Genomic DNA, 19,918 nt, shown 5'->3' on the forward strand with positions numbered 1-19,918 from the left:
ATGCTGACACGATGGTCTTCATGGAAGCATCTCGGATCCGAGTCAGCTCACCCGCCACATCCCCCACGTGCACCGCCACATATCCGGCTATCATGCGGGTTGCGACGGGCCATGATCGGGTCGGCCAACCATCGGATCAAACCCTCCCCCCCAACAGAAACCGCCGCATAATTATTACAATTTTCCCCGTACCAGTTGAGGGTGACTCCTCTCCTTTCTCGTGGATTCGCGTAATATCTCACACTCACACGGCCGTAAGCAGAAGTCTACTCGCCAAAATGACCGTGACCGAGCATCTCTGGCGGCACCCGGACCCCACGTCCACCCCAATGTGGCGCTTCCTCCAGAGTGTCAAGGAGCGGCACAGCCTCGCCGGCGATGACTATCAGAGCCTGTACCAGTGGAGCGTCGACAACGTCGGAGAGTTCTGGGAGGAGTGCTGGGACTTTGTGGGAGTCGAAGCGTCGGTGGGATATGACAAGGTGAGGCCACTGGGGTAAGGGAGGGCGAAGAGGGGTGGGGGATATACTCGGGATGTGAGACGGTGGTGAAAGGCCAATTGGACTTGCTCGAGTTCAATCAAGCTCACAGATCATCCCGAGTCGATTTTATGGACTGAGATGAAGTGAGATGAGCTTGAACGCCTCCCTATCAACTCCTCTTGGTATCTCCGACTACCCTCACTCGCCCGTCTTAACCCCTGACTTACACGACACAAGTTCAACCCATGCTCACATCTCACCACAGGCCCTCACCTCGAAAGATGAACCCATGTTCCCGCGTCCTGACTTCTTTGCCGGCTCCCGGCTCAACTTTGCTCAGAACCTCCTCTTCCCGCCAACCTCCCACCCTATCGACCCGTCCTCCACGGCCATCCTCACCGTCACCGAGCTCCCAGACTCGCCCATCCGAGAGACCACCTGGGCAGAGCTCCGTGAAGCCGTCCGCCGCTGCACCGCCGCCCTACGCGCGCAGGGCCTCCGGTCTGGCGATGTCGTCGCAGGCTACGTGTCCAACCACGTTGAGGCCCTAGTCGCCATGCTCGCCGCCGCGGCCATTGGCGCCGTGTGGACCGGCATCAGTCCAGACAACGGCGTCTCGGCAGTTTTGGATCGCTTGGGCCAGATCGCGCCCAAGGTACTCTTCGCCGACAACGGCACCGCCTACAACGGCAAGGGCTGGTCCAGCACGGCCAAGACGACCGAGATTGTGAGCGAGTTGACCAAGACTGGCAGCCTCACGACCGTCGTGGTCATCGACAATATCGCTGCCGACCTGTGCCTCCAGGACCTCACCGCTCTCGACGTCGATGCCATTGACTATGCCGGCTTCCTGTCCTCGTCGCCAGATGAACCCCTGACGTTTGAGCAGCTACCACCCTCCCACCCCCTATACATCCTCTACTCCAGCGGCACCACTGGCCTGCCCAAGGCCATTGTCCACACGGCGCTAGGGACCCTCCTCCAGCACAAGAAGGAGCACATACTACACTGCTCCCTCACCCCGTCCTCGCGCATGCTCTACTATACCACCACTTCTTGGATGATGTGGCACTGGAGCATCGGCGCCCTCGCCGCTGGCACCACCCTCATCCTCTACTCGGGTTCGCCCTTCCGCCCCAACGGCTACCTCTCCCTGCCCAAGCTGCTCTCCGACCTCAAGGTTACCCACTTCGGCACCTCGGCCGCTTACCTGACAGCCCTCGAGGCCAACGGCGTCTACCCCGTGCGCGAGCCCGGCATCGACCTCTCCCGCCTCGAGGCCATCTACTCGACCGCTTCCCCGCTGCCCCCCTCCACCTTCAAGTTCGTCTACGAGGCCTTCCCCCGCCACGTCAACCTCGCCTCCATCACCGGCGGCACCGACATCATCTCCCTCTTCGGCGCCCCCTGCCCGCTGCTGCCGGTCCGCGTCGGCGAGATTCAGTGCGCCGGCCTCGGCATGGCCATCCGCGTCGTCGACCCCGTCACGGGCGCCGACGTGGCCCCTTCCGAGCCGGGCGACCTCGTCTGCGTGCGGCCCTTCCCCTGCCAGCCGCTGACCTTCTTTGGCGCCTCGGGGGACGCCAAGTACCGCTCCGCGTACTTTGAGCGCTTCGCCGACGTGTGCGGCGCGAGGGGCCCCGTCTGGCACCACGGCGACTTTGTCAAGATGCTCGACCCGGCCACCGGTAGCCTGACCATGCTGGGGCGGTCCGACGGCGTGCTCAAGCCGTCGGGCGTGCGCTTCGGCTCCGCCGAGATCTACAACATCCTCACGCGCTTCTTCGCGGCCGACGTCGAGGACGCCGTGTGCGTCGGGCGGAGGCGGGAGGAGGACAAGGACGAGACTGTGTGCCTGTTCGTGGTTATGGCTCCGGGCAAGAGCTTTACCGATGCCCTCAGGGGCGAGCTCAAGGCCAAGATCAAGGGTGAGCTGAGCCCTCGACACGTCCCGGGGGTTGTGGAGGAATGCGGAGGCGGCGTGCCCAAGACGGGTAACGGCAAGAAGTAAGTTTTCTAAAATAAAAAAATAAAAACCCTTTTTCGGATTTTGCTACTAACACTCATCGCTCTAGGATCGAGGTGGCTGTGAAGCAGATTCTGTCGGGGATGGAGGTCAAGACCAATGCCAGCGTCGCCAACCCAGAGGCGCTCGACTGGTTTAAGAAATGGGCAAAGACCCATTGAACGATCGACCTTGGATCAGGGGTTATGGGCGGGAAATAGAAGCGATCTAGAGGTGAGCGATAGAGGGGATAGATTCAACGCCACGCGAATGACGGTGCTCCCCATATTAGACACTGATGGGAGACCCCGACAAACACCACCTTTCAACAGGTCTATGGACGATAGATAGACGATGGTAATGATGATTATGGAGTATGTTTCAGGACTGGATTAGATGAGACTGTCTGTTTTACCAGAATTTCGTATTAGTGGCGTCGTATATGGCCAACTTGACAGATGGCAGCGGGTAAGCGCAGGTTAATCACCAAGGTGCTCAAGTCCAATCGGCTAGTCAAGGATACGTTCCATTCAGTAGAGGGCGCTCAATGGGTTCTAGGATCCCCGTCTTAGGTTACCCAGCGAGGACAGGTCTATTACTTAGTTAGAAGTATTATCCTAGAAAGCCCCCAATGAAACTCTCCGACTTTATCGATATACGATATGCTAAAGCAGATAGTCTGGCGGGATCACAATATCCATATCACGGTACAGAGCACTTGCCGATTCGTGCAATGTCCCAATTCGGCGGCCAAGCAACAAGAAAGCGCACCAAGACGGTCCGGGCCCAGCGTGGTGGTGCTCAATCACGCCGTTGCCCACACCAATGTCCAACTCCATGTGGAGAAGACGGGCAGTCTGGGCTGATCCAGTCGGACGATGCGATGGCTGGGAAATACCTCGTCACGAGTGCCGGCGAAACAACGTGAAGACAAATGACGTGGTCCTCGAGGACGCGGGATCCGGAGATCTGTACGAGATCCGCGGCAATTCTTCAGTCGTGGGTCCCGAGACAAGTGCCCAGGACGCGCCAAGCGGCAAAGTTCGCAACGGAGATGTCGTTGGGGTGTCTCCGTCGCTCCGAGGGCAGGGGACGCGGATGGTGAGACTCTTATGGCCCATGGGTGCGGCTAATGTCGTATTTCTACGAGTAGTACTGCGATCAAGGGGGGAAAAGCGAGATTAGTATCAGTAGCTGTCGGTCGTGAGGGAACACCGGATCTCAGAAAAGTGAGACAGGCCAAAGTGTCGGTAAGGCGCACGACCTACTCGTAGGACCCCAACTGACGGCGACATGTGAAATGAAGCGAGGCCTGTGCGGGTAACGGCCATGTTAATAGTAATAAGAGTGCTATAATAGCACGTATTACGGATACTCTCCTAATATCCCCTTGTTGAAAGCACCAGCGACGATCTGGACGGAGTATGCTCCATGATACAGGTGTTGACCGCGCCTTGTCGGGACGGAGCGCGTCAGTTGGTTGAGTCTGCACCGGTGTCAAAATTCCCGGCTCGCAGGAACTGGGCCGAGATTAAAAATACAAGGTTTCTGATGGCTGAAAGGCCGAGAAGTGTCGTGTCTTAACAGCGGCCAAGCGATGAGATAGCACCGCACGGCATCTGCTTAACCGACCTTAACTGTTGATGGTGTTTCACGATTAGGGGCGCTGGCGGCATCCTGATGCACGGACACCGACCCTGGACCATTGTTCAGCAGGCTTGTTGGGACTCCTGGGAAGTTGGGACGCTTGGGGGCTTGGGACGCTTGCCAGGGTCCCTGACCGAATGCGAAAGTCGGGGGTTCAGAGGCCAGAGCAGACACTGCTGCGGGTCATACTGGCGACGTATTAATCATCGCGACGACATGGACATATGCAGGTACATGTCAATATCAGAAGTCAATGATCTCGTATGCCAACGGTGTGGGCGATCCCTTTGCAGAGCGAAAGGGGCAAAGGTGCCATCCAGAAGGGATGCGAAATGAGATGGAGGATGGAGGTGATGCAGGCAGGAGCCCAGTCAAACGCAGTTGCAGGCTTGCCTGTGCAGGAGCACAGGAGCGCAGGAGCGAGCGGCGCTCCTGCACGTCTCTCTTCGGGTGTCCGCCCGACGCGGGAGACACACAGTGCGGATCGGCAGGTTTGCACGTATCTTCACTGGTTGAGTCCATACTCTGTGACTTACATAGTACATACTACTAGTACTTCGAAAGGACCTGGGTATCTCCATAGTCCCAAATTCGGGGTCAGAAAGTGACGTGCCAGTCTGACAGATGACAGCTCTTTTCTCGTTGAAGAATTCGTGGAATCCCGTCCCCGGCTCTTCAAATGACCGGGTCTGGGATTGAGTTCAGAGCCCAGGTGACGGGAGAGGAAGAGAGTTTGCAGGGTCAACTCCTTTGACGCTTGGATCTATAATTACCCGGACGTTTTCTTCGAATCGAGCATCACAAAACAGTCTACTGTTTAATATTTCACATGAAGAGCGAGATCGGCTGTCGTTGGCCTTGTTCAGCATCATATACGTAGGTAGTATATCAACCAGCGATCCCGTGCATTCGAGTATTGGGTCCAGGCTGGGACATGCCATTCAAGTATTGACGCGACTTAAGGGTGATTCAATAAGGTAGTGGTGTTTGCTGTTTGCGGCCAACGTCCGTCGTCGTCTGCATGTCCCAACTCCCGCCTTTCTGGGACACGACGATCTCAAAAGCCTCAAAAATAGCCGGCCGCCATTCAGGCCTCCTACTCGTAGAGTCCTGGACTCCTGGAGACCTGCCCACAGTGCCAAGGGCCCAAGTCCCAACTGCCACCTCAGATTGCGGGCAACTAAAAATCTGTCATGCAGCAGCAAGTCGGTCCTGCAGGCTGCTGAATGCTGATCATGCCGGCCGTCTCACAGCAGGGATGTCTCCGGGGTGGTTCGTCCCTAATAATCTACGGCGGCGCGCCTGGGCCTTACCCTCCCTCCTTCATGTCGCCGCGGGCCAGTGATTTGGGCCGACGTCCGCCATGCGGAGTACATACTATGTAGGTAATAATATTAGTGTGGCTGACATCTCGGTCTTCAGTCTGTCGCCGTAAGCCATGACGTGAAAAGCGCGCCGAGAGTCTCCAGTCCCGAACGAGCTCATGGATTGATCGGGCGAACACATCGATGGACCGCTCAGCGATTACGGATTACCTACCCAATGGGCCTAACGGAAAAGCTTCTCGAGAATCCGACTGGAGAGGAGGGGTCCACCGAAATTCAAAGCGTCGAGCGGGTCCCTTCCATTTCATGCCCCTGGCATTTGGCAACTTGCCGTGATTGACTGTGGCTGGCTTCCAGGTTGACTGCCCTTCAATGCGGTGGTGGAGGCCAGGTCATTTCCTGTGCTGCAGTCTGGCCCAGGACAAGCGCGCGCCCAGCACAGCGCAGAGCATCCAGCTTGTGGGGTCTGTTTGTTTGTTCATCCAGATAGGGATAATACGAGTAGTAGTACAAATACACAATAACAATAGAACCTGCAGAGTCCCAGAGAGCCAGTTTTACAGGAATCCAGAGATGCGGAGACGGAGCGTCAATGACGATGAATGGGAGGACGCACTGTGGCGAGACACAATTGACACAATGGACACCACGCCCGAGGGGGGGAATCCTGGCGGATGGCACATCATTGGCGGCGTGCAGTGCACCGGGGGCATGCAGACAGGACAGTCCGACAGAGCGACCGGGAACCTGATGCCACCCCTGGACGTTGCATTCCCTGGGGCTCCTCCTCCTACGCGGCGCTGGCAGTGCTGCTCCCAAGGCCAACCTGGGCTGCTGCTAGCCTGTTCCAAGCCGCCGACAGGGAGATGGGCTGGGAACCTGGCAGGCTGGGCGCAAAGGTCACCTCCCTCCTCGGGAAATATTGGGGAAGCCAATTTGGAACCTCTGAGGCGGTCGAACCGGGCGAGTGAGTGGGCGTCGCCGGCGCGAATGCACGGGGCGCCCGCCCGTTACTAGTAGCTGCTGTGGGCTTGTGGGCTTGTCGTTCCCGCATGCCCGCCAAGCTGACCTAAGGTACGAACTACGAAGTACCCGTGGGCAACTGGAGCATCCCGTCAGCTCCACCAGTGCTATCACTCCGGGTACAGAGAGTTCCAGGTTTGAAGTGCTGAAGCCCACCAGCACCGATCCCAAGCACCAGCCAGCACACACCCAGCACACCCGGCACCACTCACCTGGCAGCGCCTACCAGCTCCAGCCCGTCGGACCAACCAACCACAACACCGCATCCTTGCGACCAACCAGCCGCTCCCAGAGGTCCTCTTTCCCGTCCCCCCCCCCGTCCGTCCTCCACACAACCACTGCCACTGCCACTGCCACTCTTCCAAACTCGCCAATTCCATCGACCGACGCCGACTTCACAACGACGACGACGACGACGACGACGACGACGACGTCTCGCCATTCGCAATCCCCGGCTCTGCGTCTCGTGTCGGCCTGCGTCCTCGATCGACCGCCCGACCGTCCTCGTCCCCCCCCCCCCTTTTGCCAGCTTCCCGTCACTCCGCTGGCCTCTTTGTCCCTGCTGGTCCGCCCCTTTCGCCCGTCACAATGAATTCCCAAAACGCCAACGATATATCGCCCGAGGCGATGCAGGCGCGCATCCAGCAGGCGCGCCGCGAAGCCGAGACCCTCAAAGACCGCATCAAGAGGAAGAAGGACGAGCTAGCCGACACAACCCGTACGTTGCTCAATTGACGCTCTCGCCGCCCATGACCCGTAGGCCCTCAGCTAACGCCCAGTACAGTGCGCGCCGTCGCCCAGCAAGCTCATGAGCCAATTCCCAAGAACCAACTCATGAAAGCGAAGCGGACTCTGAAGGGCCATCTGGCCAAGATCTACGCCATGCACTGGTCAACCGACCGGAGACACCTCGTCTCCGCCTCGCAGGACGGCAAGCTCATCATCTGGGATGCCTACACCACCAACAAGGTCCACGCCATCCCCCTCAGGTCATCTTGGGTCATGACGTGCGCCTACGCTCCGAGCGGAAACTTCGTTGCCTGCGGTGGTCTGGACAACATCTGCAGCATCTACAACCTCAACCAGCAGCGCGACGGCCCCACGCGCGTCGCCCGCGAACTATCGGGACACGCCGGCTACCTCTCCTGCTGCCGCTTTATCAACGACCGTAGTATCCTGACGTCTTCCGGCGACATGACGTGCATGAAGTGGGACATTGAGACGGGCCAGAAGGTGACCGAGTTTGCCGACCACCTCGGCGATGTCATGAGTATCAGCCTCAACCCGACCAACCAGAACACCTTCATCTCGGGCGCCTGCGACGCCTTCGCCAAGATGTGGGATATTCGGGCGGGCAAGGCCGTCCAGACCTTCGCGGGCCATGAGTCGGACATCAATGCCATCCAGTTCTTCCCCGATGGCCACTCCTTTGTCACCGGTTCAGATGATGCCACCTGCCGGTTATTCGATATTCGCGCCGACCGCGAACTAAACCTCTATGGCGTACGCTAACTTCTCACATCTATTCTATCTCACGGATCGAATGCTGACAATTGATCTAGTCCGAATCTATCCTCTGCGGCATCACCTCGGTCGCCACATCCGTCTCGGGCCGTCTACTTTTTGCCGGATACGACGACTTCGAGTGCAAGGTACGTCTCTGCGGGAGCATCGAGACCCCGCATTAGATACACTGCTGACATATCGCCTCCAGGTTTGGGATGTTACTCGGGGCGAGAAGGTTGGCTCCCTCGTGGGCCACGACAACCGTGTGAGCTGCCTGGGCGTCAGCAATGACGGCATCAGCCTATGTACGGGCTCGTGGGATTCTCTGGTGAGTTCCGTCCCCCTCCTGATGGTTGATTTGTATAGGCGCCACCGTGGCGCCGCCATAACCGTCACCACGTTGGCATATGATCGTCCTCGCTAACTGTCCAACAGCTCAAAATCTGGGCCTACTAGACATCGAACGCGATTACGATGGACCTGTCTGGATACATTGACTCTGGTCCGCGCCACAATTACATTTACCACCAGCATTCGAACGACGACTGTTATCGCCCTCGAAATCTAGGGGATCGACCGGACCCACCCCTCGATGAAACGCTTGATTTAGCCATGCGATCACTGGCGTACGCAGGACGAATTTAACGAACACCATAACCTCTCGAGCCGCCCAACCCCGACATACCGCATTTTCTTTTCTTTTTTAACTGACCTACGAACGATCCCCGGCGTGCACGGCGAGACACGAGCGGTGTCTGTCTTTGATTGTGGTGGCGGCCGTTGCGGGTAGTACTGGCCGATACGCGATACCTCTTGTTGTTTTGTTTCCCTCTGCTTGATCTGTTCCAGCAGCTCGAGAGACAAGGGAAGGCTCCCCTTTTCTCGTCTCATTTCTGCGGGCTGGTTTTTCCCCACCGTTATTCCCGACAAGCTTTGGTTGTTTGATAATTAGGTGGTTGTATTACATGACGGCTTTTCTCGTTATTTCCTTCCTCATTTCCTTGTGTCTTTTGGTTGTCCTCTTTCCCACCAACCGCCCCTGGGCTTCTCTCAGTATCAAAACCTTGTTTTATTTCTTGGATCCCAGAGAAGGAGAGGACAACCGTTTAGAAAAACAAAAATCCAAATTTGAAAGAAAAAATATCAGACGTGGTGGCAGAGTGGCTGGATATTGTTGGATTGAAGGGGGTTGGTCATTTGGGAGTCTGGTGAGCCTTGTATAGCGATGGGGGAGCGAAGCAGAGAGGCACACATGTGGAGGGAGTGGAAGTTTGGTGAGAGAAGTCGAGAGAGTAATACACTACGATGATCCATATCAGCCGTTTTGTCTTTTTGAGGGTCTGGATACCCGCGTTCAGTCTACGATCTTGGGAAGCGACAAGGGATGGGGGAGGGGGAGAGGAGGGTGGTGTACAACAGGGAGCACGTTACCTCGAACGGGGCGGAGGACGACGATACCACGGCGAGGGGACCTGTCCCTCCCAGTTGTGTTTAGTGTTTCCTTGTTTTGTTTTATTTGATATTGTTGAAGCGGGGGGCTAGGAAATAAAAGGTTGTTATTACTTACGCATTTGTCCATCGGAAAGGATTTCTAGATCCGTCTTCATTACCCGATATCACATCCTGGTAGCTTATGAGGAACTCACAATGGTTTGCTGCACCGAGTGTATGCTAAAACGGCTAGGGATGTCCGAGTAGATAGGTAATATTTACCAGTATTTTGCTTGTCCCTGTAAGAACCATATACTATAAGGTACTTTTCTCTATATACCTATCCGACGTCCCCGTGGTGTCAGTGGTTATTAGTATTGGAAACAGCATCATTGGGGATTCTAGCTTCAAAATAAGCAGTCCCCCTGGTCCTCTGCAGACGTGGGCCTGCCTAAGTAGTAACAGCATGGTAGCTCTTATTCCCTCATACCCAATACAACTTGTTCTTCTTGCAAACGACACTCCAGTGATGATCATGTGCCACCGAGCGATAGTTGTCGACTTCGGTCACCGCCCTGAGTCACCGTCCTGATGCTATCGTTTGCTCTGTTGGCAACATTTAAGCTGCAGGAGAACCACGGCTTTAAGTGCTATTTTCCTTGGTACATAGTTAACCCGGGGACTTGTCGACGGACTCCATAAGCCCCTACCCGTTACCATGCTAGTAGTTTCCAACATCTTTAAGGAGGCGGGTAGACGTGACTTGTTAAACCCCGGAAACCCTTCAGGGCATCCTTAGTAATGACCTCATCCTCAAACTTTTTACGACTCATTTCCTTGCACTGTAGGTGCTGCCTCCCTAGACATTCATACATAAGCATCAATGTCATGCACGTATCTAGCACTCCCCAGGCTACGTATGGATCTTCTTTTTAACCCTTGAGAATATTGGCACATCGATTAGGATCTTCGCAAGACTCGCCTTGTTATGACCTTGGCGTTACCATGGAGGGAGACCACACTCACATTCTGTGGCGCATCGGCGGCTTCTTAACCACCGTTGTTGGCCTAGAGGCGGGGCTCAGAGATCGGGAAGCCATCTCAGATGTTATCCTAGCTAGATCAGTGTAATTGGCCAGAGTGACGGCAACGCAGGTAGCAGCAGTAGATATACCACTATGGCACTCTTAATAAGCCATAATCACAAGCAGGACCTCACTCATAGTTTCGTATGTACATAGTGGTCACTTAATATAACCCCATGGTTTATATGACAAATCTAAGCACTCGAGTGAAATGATTCTACTGTCGAATGCACCTGTAGACTAAGCTGCTCTTGCGTTTGCGTACTCTGGGGTCGGGCAATAACAGGTGCTCAGTCAGGGCCGACAAGAAGACCTTCCCATTGGTATATAAGTCAGTCCCGGTTATATCCTCGTTGTGTGACGTTTATCATAACGAATAGGTTGGCACCACCTTTGGCAAAGGACAGAGAGTATCAAGACCAAGTAATTTTAACAAGAAGATTTTTGAAGAGCTCCATTTCTCAGAGGGTGCCTGTTTGGCATAGCAAGTCTCTACTTCGAACTCTGGTACTGAGGCAGGTTGTGCATAGTGGCACAGGGTAGCTGATCAGTTGGCCAACGATGAAGAATGAAGCATTTGACTGCAGGATATTCTCGTGTAGAATTAAATATCCCTCTTCCCATAGGTCAAAACTCTCGAGGCTGAAAAAATCGTCCCGCCTGTCAAAAAGTGCCGGCATGAAACCAGGGGTTTCTTAGTGCCAGGCTGAGAAGAAGCAAGTTGGTGGATCGATCGTGACTCCCGGCCTACTGACAATGCACCTCATCTGAGCTTGGGGATGGTGTTGGTTGAAGCGTCTCTTTCGACGGCAGCCATCTTTTTTGGTTGGTGAGACAGTGTGTTTGACCCGCAGCCGTCGAGTTGCGCTCAGCTGTCCTTTGTTCTTACGAGCAGTTCATCGTTGATCTTGCCTCACTGCTGGGCTTGCAGCTCTCATGTGCGCTTTGTGATCTGAAGCACATGGCATTGTGGGGGAGATGCACATGACAACTAATATGGTAGTAGAGCAGACGTTCCTCGTATCTCCGCGCCGATGGCGGCGATCCTGCGAGGCGTTCTCAAGCTTTTACGAGCTGCGGACCTGTAGGCTGTGGCTAGCACTTATCCCATGTCCAACATGAAACATAGTTGCGAGACAGGCAGACAAGGGACCGAGGCGGGTGTGTGGGGCGGCTCCATGCCGGCATTCGCATGATCGTGTCCGCGGCGGTGAAACAGCATGACACCGACGGGTCGACTAATTGCCAGAGAGTGCAAAATTCGCAATGCTCGTTCCTCGTTATGATTCGGATCTGTGGAGAGAGACAAGGGTTTTGACGTTGCGGACCCGCGACTATTATTAGAGATGTTTCGTGACCGGTAATGCTTTGTACAACGGGCCCATGGAGGTGGGATTTGTTAGGACTCTTGGAGTGAATTTTGCTGGGGTTGAGACTGCCTCATAGATCTGGCGAGATGTCACATTGGATGGCTCCTGCCGCGTAGTCTAGGCACCCCGGGGGGCGCACAAGAACTGGTGGGAAGGTGCAGACCGATGATGCGATGGGTAAGGTAGGTACGTCGGCACGTGAAGCGTTTGTACTTGCCTACCTACTGTATGTATGTATCCGGAAATCCCGGGTGTATCATTTCGCCATGGCGGTCCTCATCCCCGGATCTGAATAGTGGTTTCCACCCGTCATGCCACGCGAGGGTTGTCTCGCGAGTCTCAGAAGCCTCATTATGGGCAGACTTCACACCGCGATTATCACCGAGTACCTAGGTGAGTGCGGATAGATGGCAGCGTAGCATTGCCACCGCTATCTGTAGGTGATGCAGAGTGCAGGCAATCAGACTTTTGGCTCCCCGAGTCCCGCCTAGATCCTGGTCGACCACACGTGTCCCGGCGTCCGCCCGCAACATGCCCCTGACGAACCCCTGTTCTGCTCGGAATGCTGACCTGCTAGTATTATTACGAAGAGTGTTGGTCTTCTCTTGGGCCACCGCCACTGCAGCACGAGCTGAGCCTCTAAGGAACGACAACGCCACTGACGAACCACCTCAGCTCTCCCGTCGTTCCCTCCGATGACAGCAGCCCAACTCCTCCTGCGTCGTTGCATCCATCAGCTCGAATCCCCTCGCCCTGCAGGCCCCAAACACCGCCACTGTTCCCTCTCCTTGCTTTATCCGGAACACCAACGACCTGTCACCCCCCAGTGGGCTCTTCTCCTTCCCTGTTGTTTGCTTCTCAGGGTGTCTGGTCTCGACTCGGCCCTCAGTTTTTTCCCCACTCCTTCCGAAACGACCCCAGTTCTGACAACCTCCGACTACCTAAGCGCAAAAGTCAAAAAGTTGGCCCTACCTCCGCCTCTCCGTCCTCCCATCCATCCCCCCTCCCATCGTTGGGTCGCCCCTCTCGTTCTCCTAGGACCAAACAATAATTTATCCAGCCGCGCATTTGTTTGACATATCCCTTGATCTCCCCGGAATACATAGTTCATTAATCGCCCAACATGACGACGACCGCCGCTCAGGACGAGTTCAACGACCTCGTCGCAAAGAATACCACCGACCGTGCAACGACCCACCCGGAAGATCGCAACGACCAAGACCTCAAGCCTCAGCAGGATCTGACGGAAGAGGACGAATATCGCCAAGCCCAGGTCGACGCTGCCATGGACATGAGCGCAGGCGATCGCGCGCGACTCAACCTACCCCCCGCATCTTTCGATAATGGCCGGTCTACTGGAGTTAAGGGCGTTATTGCTGATGCGCGGAGCTACGAAACAGCGCGCAAGAGCAAGTGGAAGAACCGGGTGCAGGCCGCCCGGCGCAGCATCTTTGGTCTTGACAGCGTCGCGCAACAATCCCTCAAAAGCGAGAGCGACACAGACGAAGACTGCAAGAGCGGCAGCGACGACGATGCCTTTTTGGCCCAGTGGCGTGAGAGCCGCAGGCGGGAACTCGAGGCTGAGGCCACCAAGGGCATCAGGAACCGGAGGACCAGCCCCAGTGTCCGCGAATACGGTCGGCTGGACGAGGTAAATGCGCTAGGTTATCTAGATGCTATCGAGAAGGTCACTCGCGAAACAACTGTCGTCGTGTTTGTCTATGATCACGAGGTGAGAAGCGTCCCAAAGACCACTGTGACTACGGCTCGACTAACCTTAGCAGTGTGAGGTATCGGCGACAGTAGAATCCGCGATGATGCCACTAGTTAAGACCTATAGGTCCATTCACTTCGTCAAGGTCTACTACGACGACATCGATTTCGATCCTGCGGCCGTGCCATCCATCCTAGCCTACCGGAACCAGGGCGACCTCGTTGCTAATCTGACGGGAATCATCGAGATGATCCCTGACGACGACAATTTCAGTTCTGGCTCCTTGAAGAAGCTCTTCCAGCAGCACGGCATCCTATAGAGCTTTTCGACCGAGCACATTATGTACATCTATGTTTTGACGGACATTGCGACATTTCCCCCTGGACGACTGAGAATTTAGCTCGCTTCAGGCGTCTCGCTACATTGATACCCCCTTCCCCCCATAATTTAAAACGGCTGCTGGAAATATGGTGGCATTGGATGGCTTTCTTTTCTTCGAATTCTTGGCATCTTTTCTTCTCATTTGTTTTTGGAAGGAGTTCTCAGACGGTTATTGACTGGGCGGCATTGGAATTGTGCCGGCATTTTGTTTTAGAGGCGGATGATGAGATGATCTGGACGCTTGGCGAATAACTCTGGACGCTGCATGAGTTGACGGAATGGCAAAACGGTACCTGGGAGTTTAAGTACCCTGATCTGATGCCGATCAATAAGTACTGTGAGGACAGCCAAGACTGTTTGCATGCTGTTAGTTAGTACCTAGGTGACATGATGTTGAACGTGATGAGCATATCAGGCTCGTTCCTTATTCCCTGGCTCGCTCACGGCACACGTAACTACTGTATGAGAAACTCTCTATTGGGCTCCCGGATCAAGGAAATCCCTTGCTCAGAGTTGTCTTCAATGCGGGTACCATATTATTACTGTCCTACTCGTATACCCCTGCGGCCCCCAGCATGGATGCTGTGAGACGTGGGAGCTTCTTGTCGAGGTGTTGTCTCACTATGGCGGAAATGTATGAAGCTGTGGCGATGCTTGAGCGCCCTGGAACCTGACATAGGTACCCACCTGGGTACCTATCAAAGGCTCCGTGGCACTCCTCAACCCAATGATTGGGAGGATTGATGAACTGATGGAAATTTGCCAGCTGTCGTTGCTGGGCCAAGGGCGTTCGTTATGACGATAACGCGAGGTGTCAAGCTTCTCACGGCACGCTAAGTACTCTCCCTGATGGGACCCGTAGCGGTGCCGCCCCGCGCGGGACCAAGAGTGCCGCAGATGCCATAGCAGGGGATCCATGTATCAAATATCCATCATCATCAACAAGAAAGGCGCAATGAACCAAAACGACGGATTTCGCGGATCTTGAGCTAGCCTTATGGGCATCGAGAAGTAAGTAAGGAGCGACGTTCAGAGTATTGGGAGTGTGTGGTTGGATGGGAGGGCACCTTGAGAGGAGGACATGAAGTATCTGGAGGCAGCGCCACTTTGGCGGGAGGCGCTCGGAGGGCGAGAGCGGGGCACTGGGCATCATGTGGTCCAGCACTTTGAGGGTCCAATCCAATCCAGAACCATACCAACGTGACAATGCGAAGGTTGGGTAATTTAGTTAGGTATCAGGCAGCACAGCTAGCTTTTCTGCCTTGTTGAGGTTTGGCCATCCCATCGCATCTTGTATGTGCATTTTCTACCTTATATATCAAGTTGAAGAGAAATTTCCCTCGGTCCAGCCTGGGAGGTTGAGCGAAGCGAAGCAAGACCTGTACCTATTCGCAGCTGATCCCCATGTTAAGTGGGGGTAATCTGACATCACCACCTCGTTATCTCTACTACGCGCGCTGATAGCGACGCGGTCTACAGTGGCCGAGTCACCCGCGATAAAGCATCACCTACCTCAAGTGCGTCTTACCCCGCCCCCTCCTTGTTCCCTTCACTTCAACTTTGGGCGAGCGCAAGCCTCAGTGGGCAGGCAGCAAACGAATGAGTGGGCTGAACGCCAAACTCGCGTGGATGACTGCAGTCATTGCAGTTGGGTTGCTGGGCGAGTGAAGCGAGGGTAAGGTACACTGCAGGCGTCGTAGGCCCGGGGCATCCAGTGACTTTCCACATGGCCTTCCTTCCCTGGCCTTGCTTTCGACCTCCATCTGCCCCTTCCAACCTTCAACTCTGCCTATCTGGCATTTTCTCTTCGTCATCTTCCTTCTCTCTCCCCTCTGCGTGCAACTCCTCCGCAACACTTCCCCTTCTCAAGCCCACAACTGCTAGACGTTGCGAGCAGCTCTGGCACCCGGGTCTCCTTCACAACTATCAACGCTGCCTTGTGCTAGACCCCAGCGCTTGCTTCCTAACGACCTATTTCCACGCATGGGCACTCATAACATGCCTATGATGTGAAGCGGCAGATAGAGTCTCTGACCTGTTTTGCTTCAGTAGGATGGAACAGCAGGACAAGCCTGCCTCGATATCACACTTCACGGAAGAAGTGCCACCCCAACATTTGCAACAGCAACAGAACGACTCAAAGTATCAACGTGAAACGAAGGCCCCCTCTGCCTCTCCTTCACTCCCGAAATCGCTGTCTTACGGACAGACTGACGATTCCCTCTCTACATCCGAACCATCCCTGCGATTCCCGCGCCCCGTAGGAAACCGACATCTTGCCAACTGGATCTCCACGAGTGATCCCGACATCATGCGCATCACATCACACCCCACTGAGGACACTGGCCTCGCCGACTCCACATACGAACTCATCTCTGGCGTTGAAGAAAGCGAGAGCTGGTCCCAGGATGGCAACGATCACGAGTATATAAGCGAGTCGGTTAGCTCGCTCGATCCTCATCGCCCCGACGACGTTCAAAGCCTTGCAGATACTGAGCAGATGACTGATGACGAGTTTATACCGATGCCTGCCCTGGCGTCCCCCAGCCATTCTCCTGCGTCTGTGACCCTGGACGTGGCATCGATTCCCTTGCCTGACGATGATAACTCTGACTCTGGGTCGGATTCGGACTCGGAGGCTTCTAGGTCATCTCTCGAGTATACACAACAGAGTCTCAAGACTCCCTCCATGAGCACACCCGAGGCTAGCAAGATTTACGAGCGGCCTCCTTCAATGCATCCGACACTTGAATTCTTTCTCGAGCTTTATACCACATGGATTGCCCAGGTCAAGAACCACGTACAATACATTCGACGGGGCCTGGAGGATGGCAGCGTGTCCATGGCACATCCCACTATTGTCATTTCGGGGCTTATCCAGGCCTTGGTTTTTGGCCTTGCCGTTCACTCGGCCCTGAGCATCATGAAGCCAGTTCTCACGGATGTGCACCAGGCACAACCCGTGCCGTCCGTCACCACCACTGCGCCAGGGGTCCTGGAGCTTCGCGCCTCCCCATCGTCCACATCCCCCTCGGAGAATCTCACCACTTCTCACTCCAGCACGGAACTCACTTTGCGCTATGATGATGATGATGATGATGAGAGGGCCATGGACTGGCTTTTTGGCTCGAGGAAGCCAGAAGTAACTTTTAGCGCTCAGCCAAACAATATTTTCCTTGCGCAAATCCCCAAGGAGGTCAAGAAGGTATGGGCTGCCAACGACTGCGTGGAATTCACGGCGGCAAGGGATGGTCAACCAGTTAAGACTACTGTGGACTCTTTCGGGGACGGCATGCTTCTCAGGTTCCCAAGATGGGAGACATATGGCGTCGTCGATCTGACATTCAAGGCCACTTGCAACCCTGTTCTGAAGAAGGTGGTTAAGGTCCGCTTCGTCAAAGGAATGCGGGAGGGGGTGTTTGAATTGACAAAACACGCTGTCAGAGACCTGGCTCCCGTGGCGGAGCGAGGACTTGCCGAGATCAAAAAAGTTGTGGAACCCGCCCGGGAGTCTTTTATTAAGTACTCCCAGGCTCTGGTCCAGCTCACAAATGCCGACGAGCTAGTGGTGATGAAGAACGGAATACCGAATATGATTTTGACGGGCTATGACAATCTCCGAAATGAGCTTTCTCGCGCCTCTAAAGACTTCAAAGGCGCCCAGAAGCACGCAGCTGACTTGGTTCACGACGTCCAGACCAGGCTACAGCTCGAGTTACTTAACGCGCAGATCTCTGCCAAACTCTCGTGGTTGGCCATCATCGGAAAGAAAGATGAGCATGACGAGTATCTTCGCAAGGCTACGAGCTTCATGAACAGCAAAGAGGCAGCAGCTAGGGAGAGACGGTCACGGGCCGCTTAGAACGGTGGCCGTTTATGATGCTTCTAAGAGCTCCTCTGGACATGAAGAAGAAGACACCTGGTTCATACGTGCTGGAGATTTTGTTTGCAAGTGGTGGGCGCAATTGGTGGCACTAATGATACCGAATTTTGCATTTTATTTGGACCGAACGACTCTTGGGTGGAAGGTTGGTCGTCCTCTACACGCACAAGAGCTCACGGACTGGGCTTGACTGGAGTTTTCGGTATGATGGAAGGTCTCTTTCCCCTTTCCTCTTTTGAGAAATCATGTATATGGAAGACTCTGCTTTTTTCTATCATCTGGCCTCCATAAGGTCCTGGATCGGTTATTATATGATAGTCAATACGTACCTCTCCCATATGCCTTTTGTGCCCTACCATATCCGAGAGACGAGTTCTGAGTGGGAATAGGAGTATCACCTGCGTAACTAACTTGAACGGGCACCAGGCGCTTTTGAACTTCACTCACCCTTGTCTGGTTTGGTGCATCTAGGTGGACCGTACTCACAGACGGAAGTAGTGCTAGATTCCCTAACTTTGTAAGTTTTGGCGTCCGTGAATCTGTTGCGTCGTAACAGTGACAGATGTACAAAATCCGGCTTCGTACGCTGCTTGTCGGGCAGCAGTGCTTCGTGTCAGGTCAGTAACAGTGGCGAGAGAGAGCAACCCCTCGTTGGCAATCAATCCTGGAAGGGAGCCCCACATCGGAAGGAAGCCTTGGGAGTCGCAATGCGAGGGACCCCCCAATCAGTGTGGACTTGCAATTTCTCCCCCGCTAACGTGTGAGGGGCAAAACAGAACCGCTCGACCACCACCACCACCACCACCACCACCACCACCACCACGACCGACTTTTTTCCATCAGTTTCTACACCTGCGCGCCCCGTGGACAAGTAACCGTAGAACTTTCGCGTTTATTACCATTTTCAATACCAGGTGAGTTAGGATGGCCATGAGGCACGGAAGACTGGAGAAACGCGACGACTGACGCACGGTGGGGGGCGCTGTCAACAGATTTTTGAACAAGACGAATCAAGATGTCTGGCGCCGAAGCTACTGAGCCCAAGGTCGAGGAGACCAAGCCGGCCGAGGAGACCAAGCCCACCGAGACTACGGTATGCGAACCCATAGCGATCAGAAAGAACATGGCTACCCGTTGGCCCGCGACCTGAACAATGAAAAGAATTTGTTACTGACGCTGGAGATTGGGATGGACAGCCCGCTGCCGAGGAGAGCAAGCCCGTGACTTCGTCGGCCGTCTTCTCCATGTTTGGAGGTGGCGAGAAGAAGGAGAAGAAGGAGGATGAGGACCGCGGCGACACCTCTGGCAGCGCAAAGGCTCAGCGCGACGCTGCCAAGGAAGAGGTTTGTCCTCCCCCCAACTCGGCCCTCAAGGCGCCCTGGGGATCGAATAAGGATATTATGTGCTGACACTGACCGTAGGACGACGCCGCACCCGAGTCCGAGGATGTCCACTTCGAGCCCGTCATCAAGCTGACGGAGAAGATCGAGACTAAGACCAATGAGGAGGCCGAGGAGCAGCTCTTCAAGATGCGCGCTAAGCTGTTCAAGTTCGTCAAGGAGAGCAGCGAGTGGAAGGAGCGCGGAACGGGTGATGTGCGCCTGCTGAAGCATAAGGAGAACGGCAAGACGCGCCTGGTCATGCGCCGTGACAAGACCCTCAAGGTCTGCGCCAACCACTACAGTACGTGTTTCTCCCCTACTCTTTACTTTGAAAAGGTCAAGCATGGCTGACGATTGTGTAGTTGTCCCCGAGATGAAGCTTTCTCCCAACGTCGGCTCTGACAGGAGCTGGGTGTGGAACGCCGCCGCCGACGTGAGCGAGGGCGAGCCCGAGGCTGTGACTCTGGCCATCCGCTTCGCCAACTCGGAGAGTACGTGTTCACTCTACTGATACAACCTGCAGCGCATATATGCTGACGTGACCTGCAGACGCCAACGCCTTCAAGGATTCGTTCCTCCAGGCTCAGAAGGACAACGAGGCGATTTTCAAGCAGGCCGAAGCCGCTGAGACCGCCACTGAGGCTGCCGCCGAGGCTTAGATAATCGTGAAGGCGCCTCAGGTAT

The 19,918-nt window shown here is 55.1% G+C and overlaps 5 protein-coding genes across 5 annotated transcripts; all 5 read left to right on the forward strand.

Moving 5' to 3' along the window:
- Positions 1-278: 278 nt before the first annotated feature.
- On the forward strand, positions 279-2,669 carry ACO1O0_007766 (uncharacterized protein; the record flags this gene model as incomplete). The annotated part of the gene is made up of 3 exons (XM_083197134.1): positions 279-482; positions 748-2,489; positions 2,558-2,669. The coding sequence occupies 3 exons, from the start codon at positions 279-281 to the stop codon at positions 2,667-2,669; spliced, it is 2,058 nt and encodes a 685-aa protein (XP_083046602.1).
- A 4,401-nt stretch (positions 2,670-7,070) lies between these two features.
- STE4 (G protein subunit beta) lies at positions 7,071-8,444 on the forward strand (the record flags this gene model as incomplete). Its single annotated transcript, XM_083197135.1, has 5 exons — positions 7,071-7,200; positions 7,267-7,985; positions 8,045-8,134; positions 8,197-8,316; positions 8,424-8,444. 5 exons carry the CDS (start codon positions 7,071-7,073, stop codon positions 8,442-8,444), a joined length of 1,080 nt encoding a protein of 359 aa, XP_083046603.1.
- A 4,553-nt stretch (positions 8,445-12,997) lies between these two features.
- On the forward strand, positions 12,998-13,907 carry ACO1O0_007768 (thioredoxin-like protein; the record flags this gene model as incomplete). Its single annotated transcript, XM_083197136.1, has 2 exons — positions 12,998-13,606; positions 13,659-13,907. The coding sequence occupies 2 exons, from the start codon at positions 12,998-13,000 to the stop codon at positions 13,905-13,907; spliced, it is 858 nt and encodes a 285-aa protein (XP_083046604.1).
- Positions 13,908-16,280: 2,373 nt separating this feature from the next.
- On the forward strand, positions 16,281-17,831 carry ACO1O0_007769 (uncharacterized protein; the record flags this gene model as incomplete). The annotated part of the gene is made up of 1 exon (XM_083197137.1): positions 16,281-17,831. The coding sequence occupies one exon, from the start codon at positions 16,281-16,283 to the stop codon at positions 17,829-17,831; it is 1,551 nt and encodes a 516-aa protein (XP_083046605.1).
- A 1,036-nt stretch (positions 17,832-18,867) lies between these two features.
- sbp1 (Ran GTPase-binding protein YRB1) lies at positions 18,868-19,893 on the forward strand (the record flags this gene model as incomplete). The annotated part of the gene is made up of 5 exons (XM_083197138.1): positions 18,868-18,945; positions 19,049-19,195; positions 19,274-19,535; positions 19,597-19,725; positions 19,784-19,893. 5 exons carry the CDS (start codon positions 18,868-18,870, stop codon positions 19,891-19,893), a joined length of 726 nt encoding a protein of 241 aa, XP_083046606.1.
- Between the last annotated feature and the right edge of the window lie 25 nt (positions 19,894-19,918).

The sequence above is a fragment of the Amphichorda felina genome (assembly GCF_050947745.1).
Source record: "Amphichorda felina strain 45539 chromosome Unknown scaffold_8, whole genome shotgun sequence".
NCBI classification, from domain to species: Eukaryota; Fungi; Ascomycota; class Sordariomycetes; order Hypocreales; family Bionectriaceae; genus Amphichorda; species Amphichorda felina.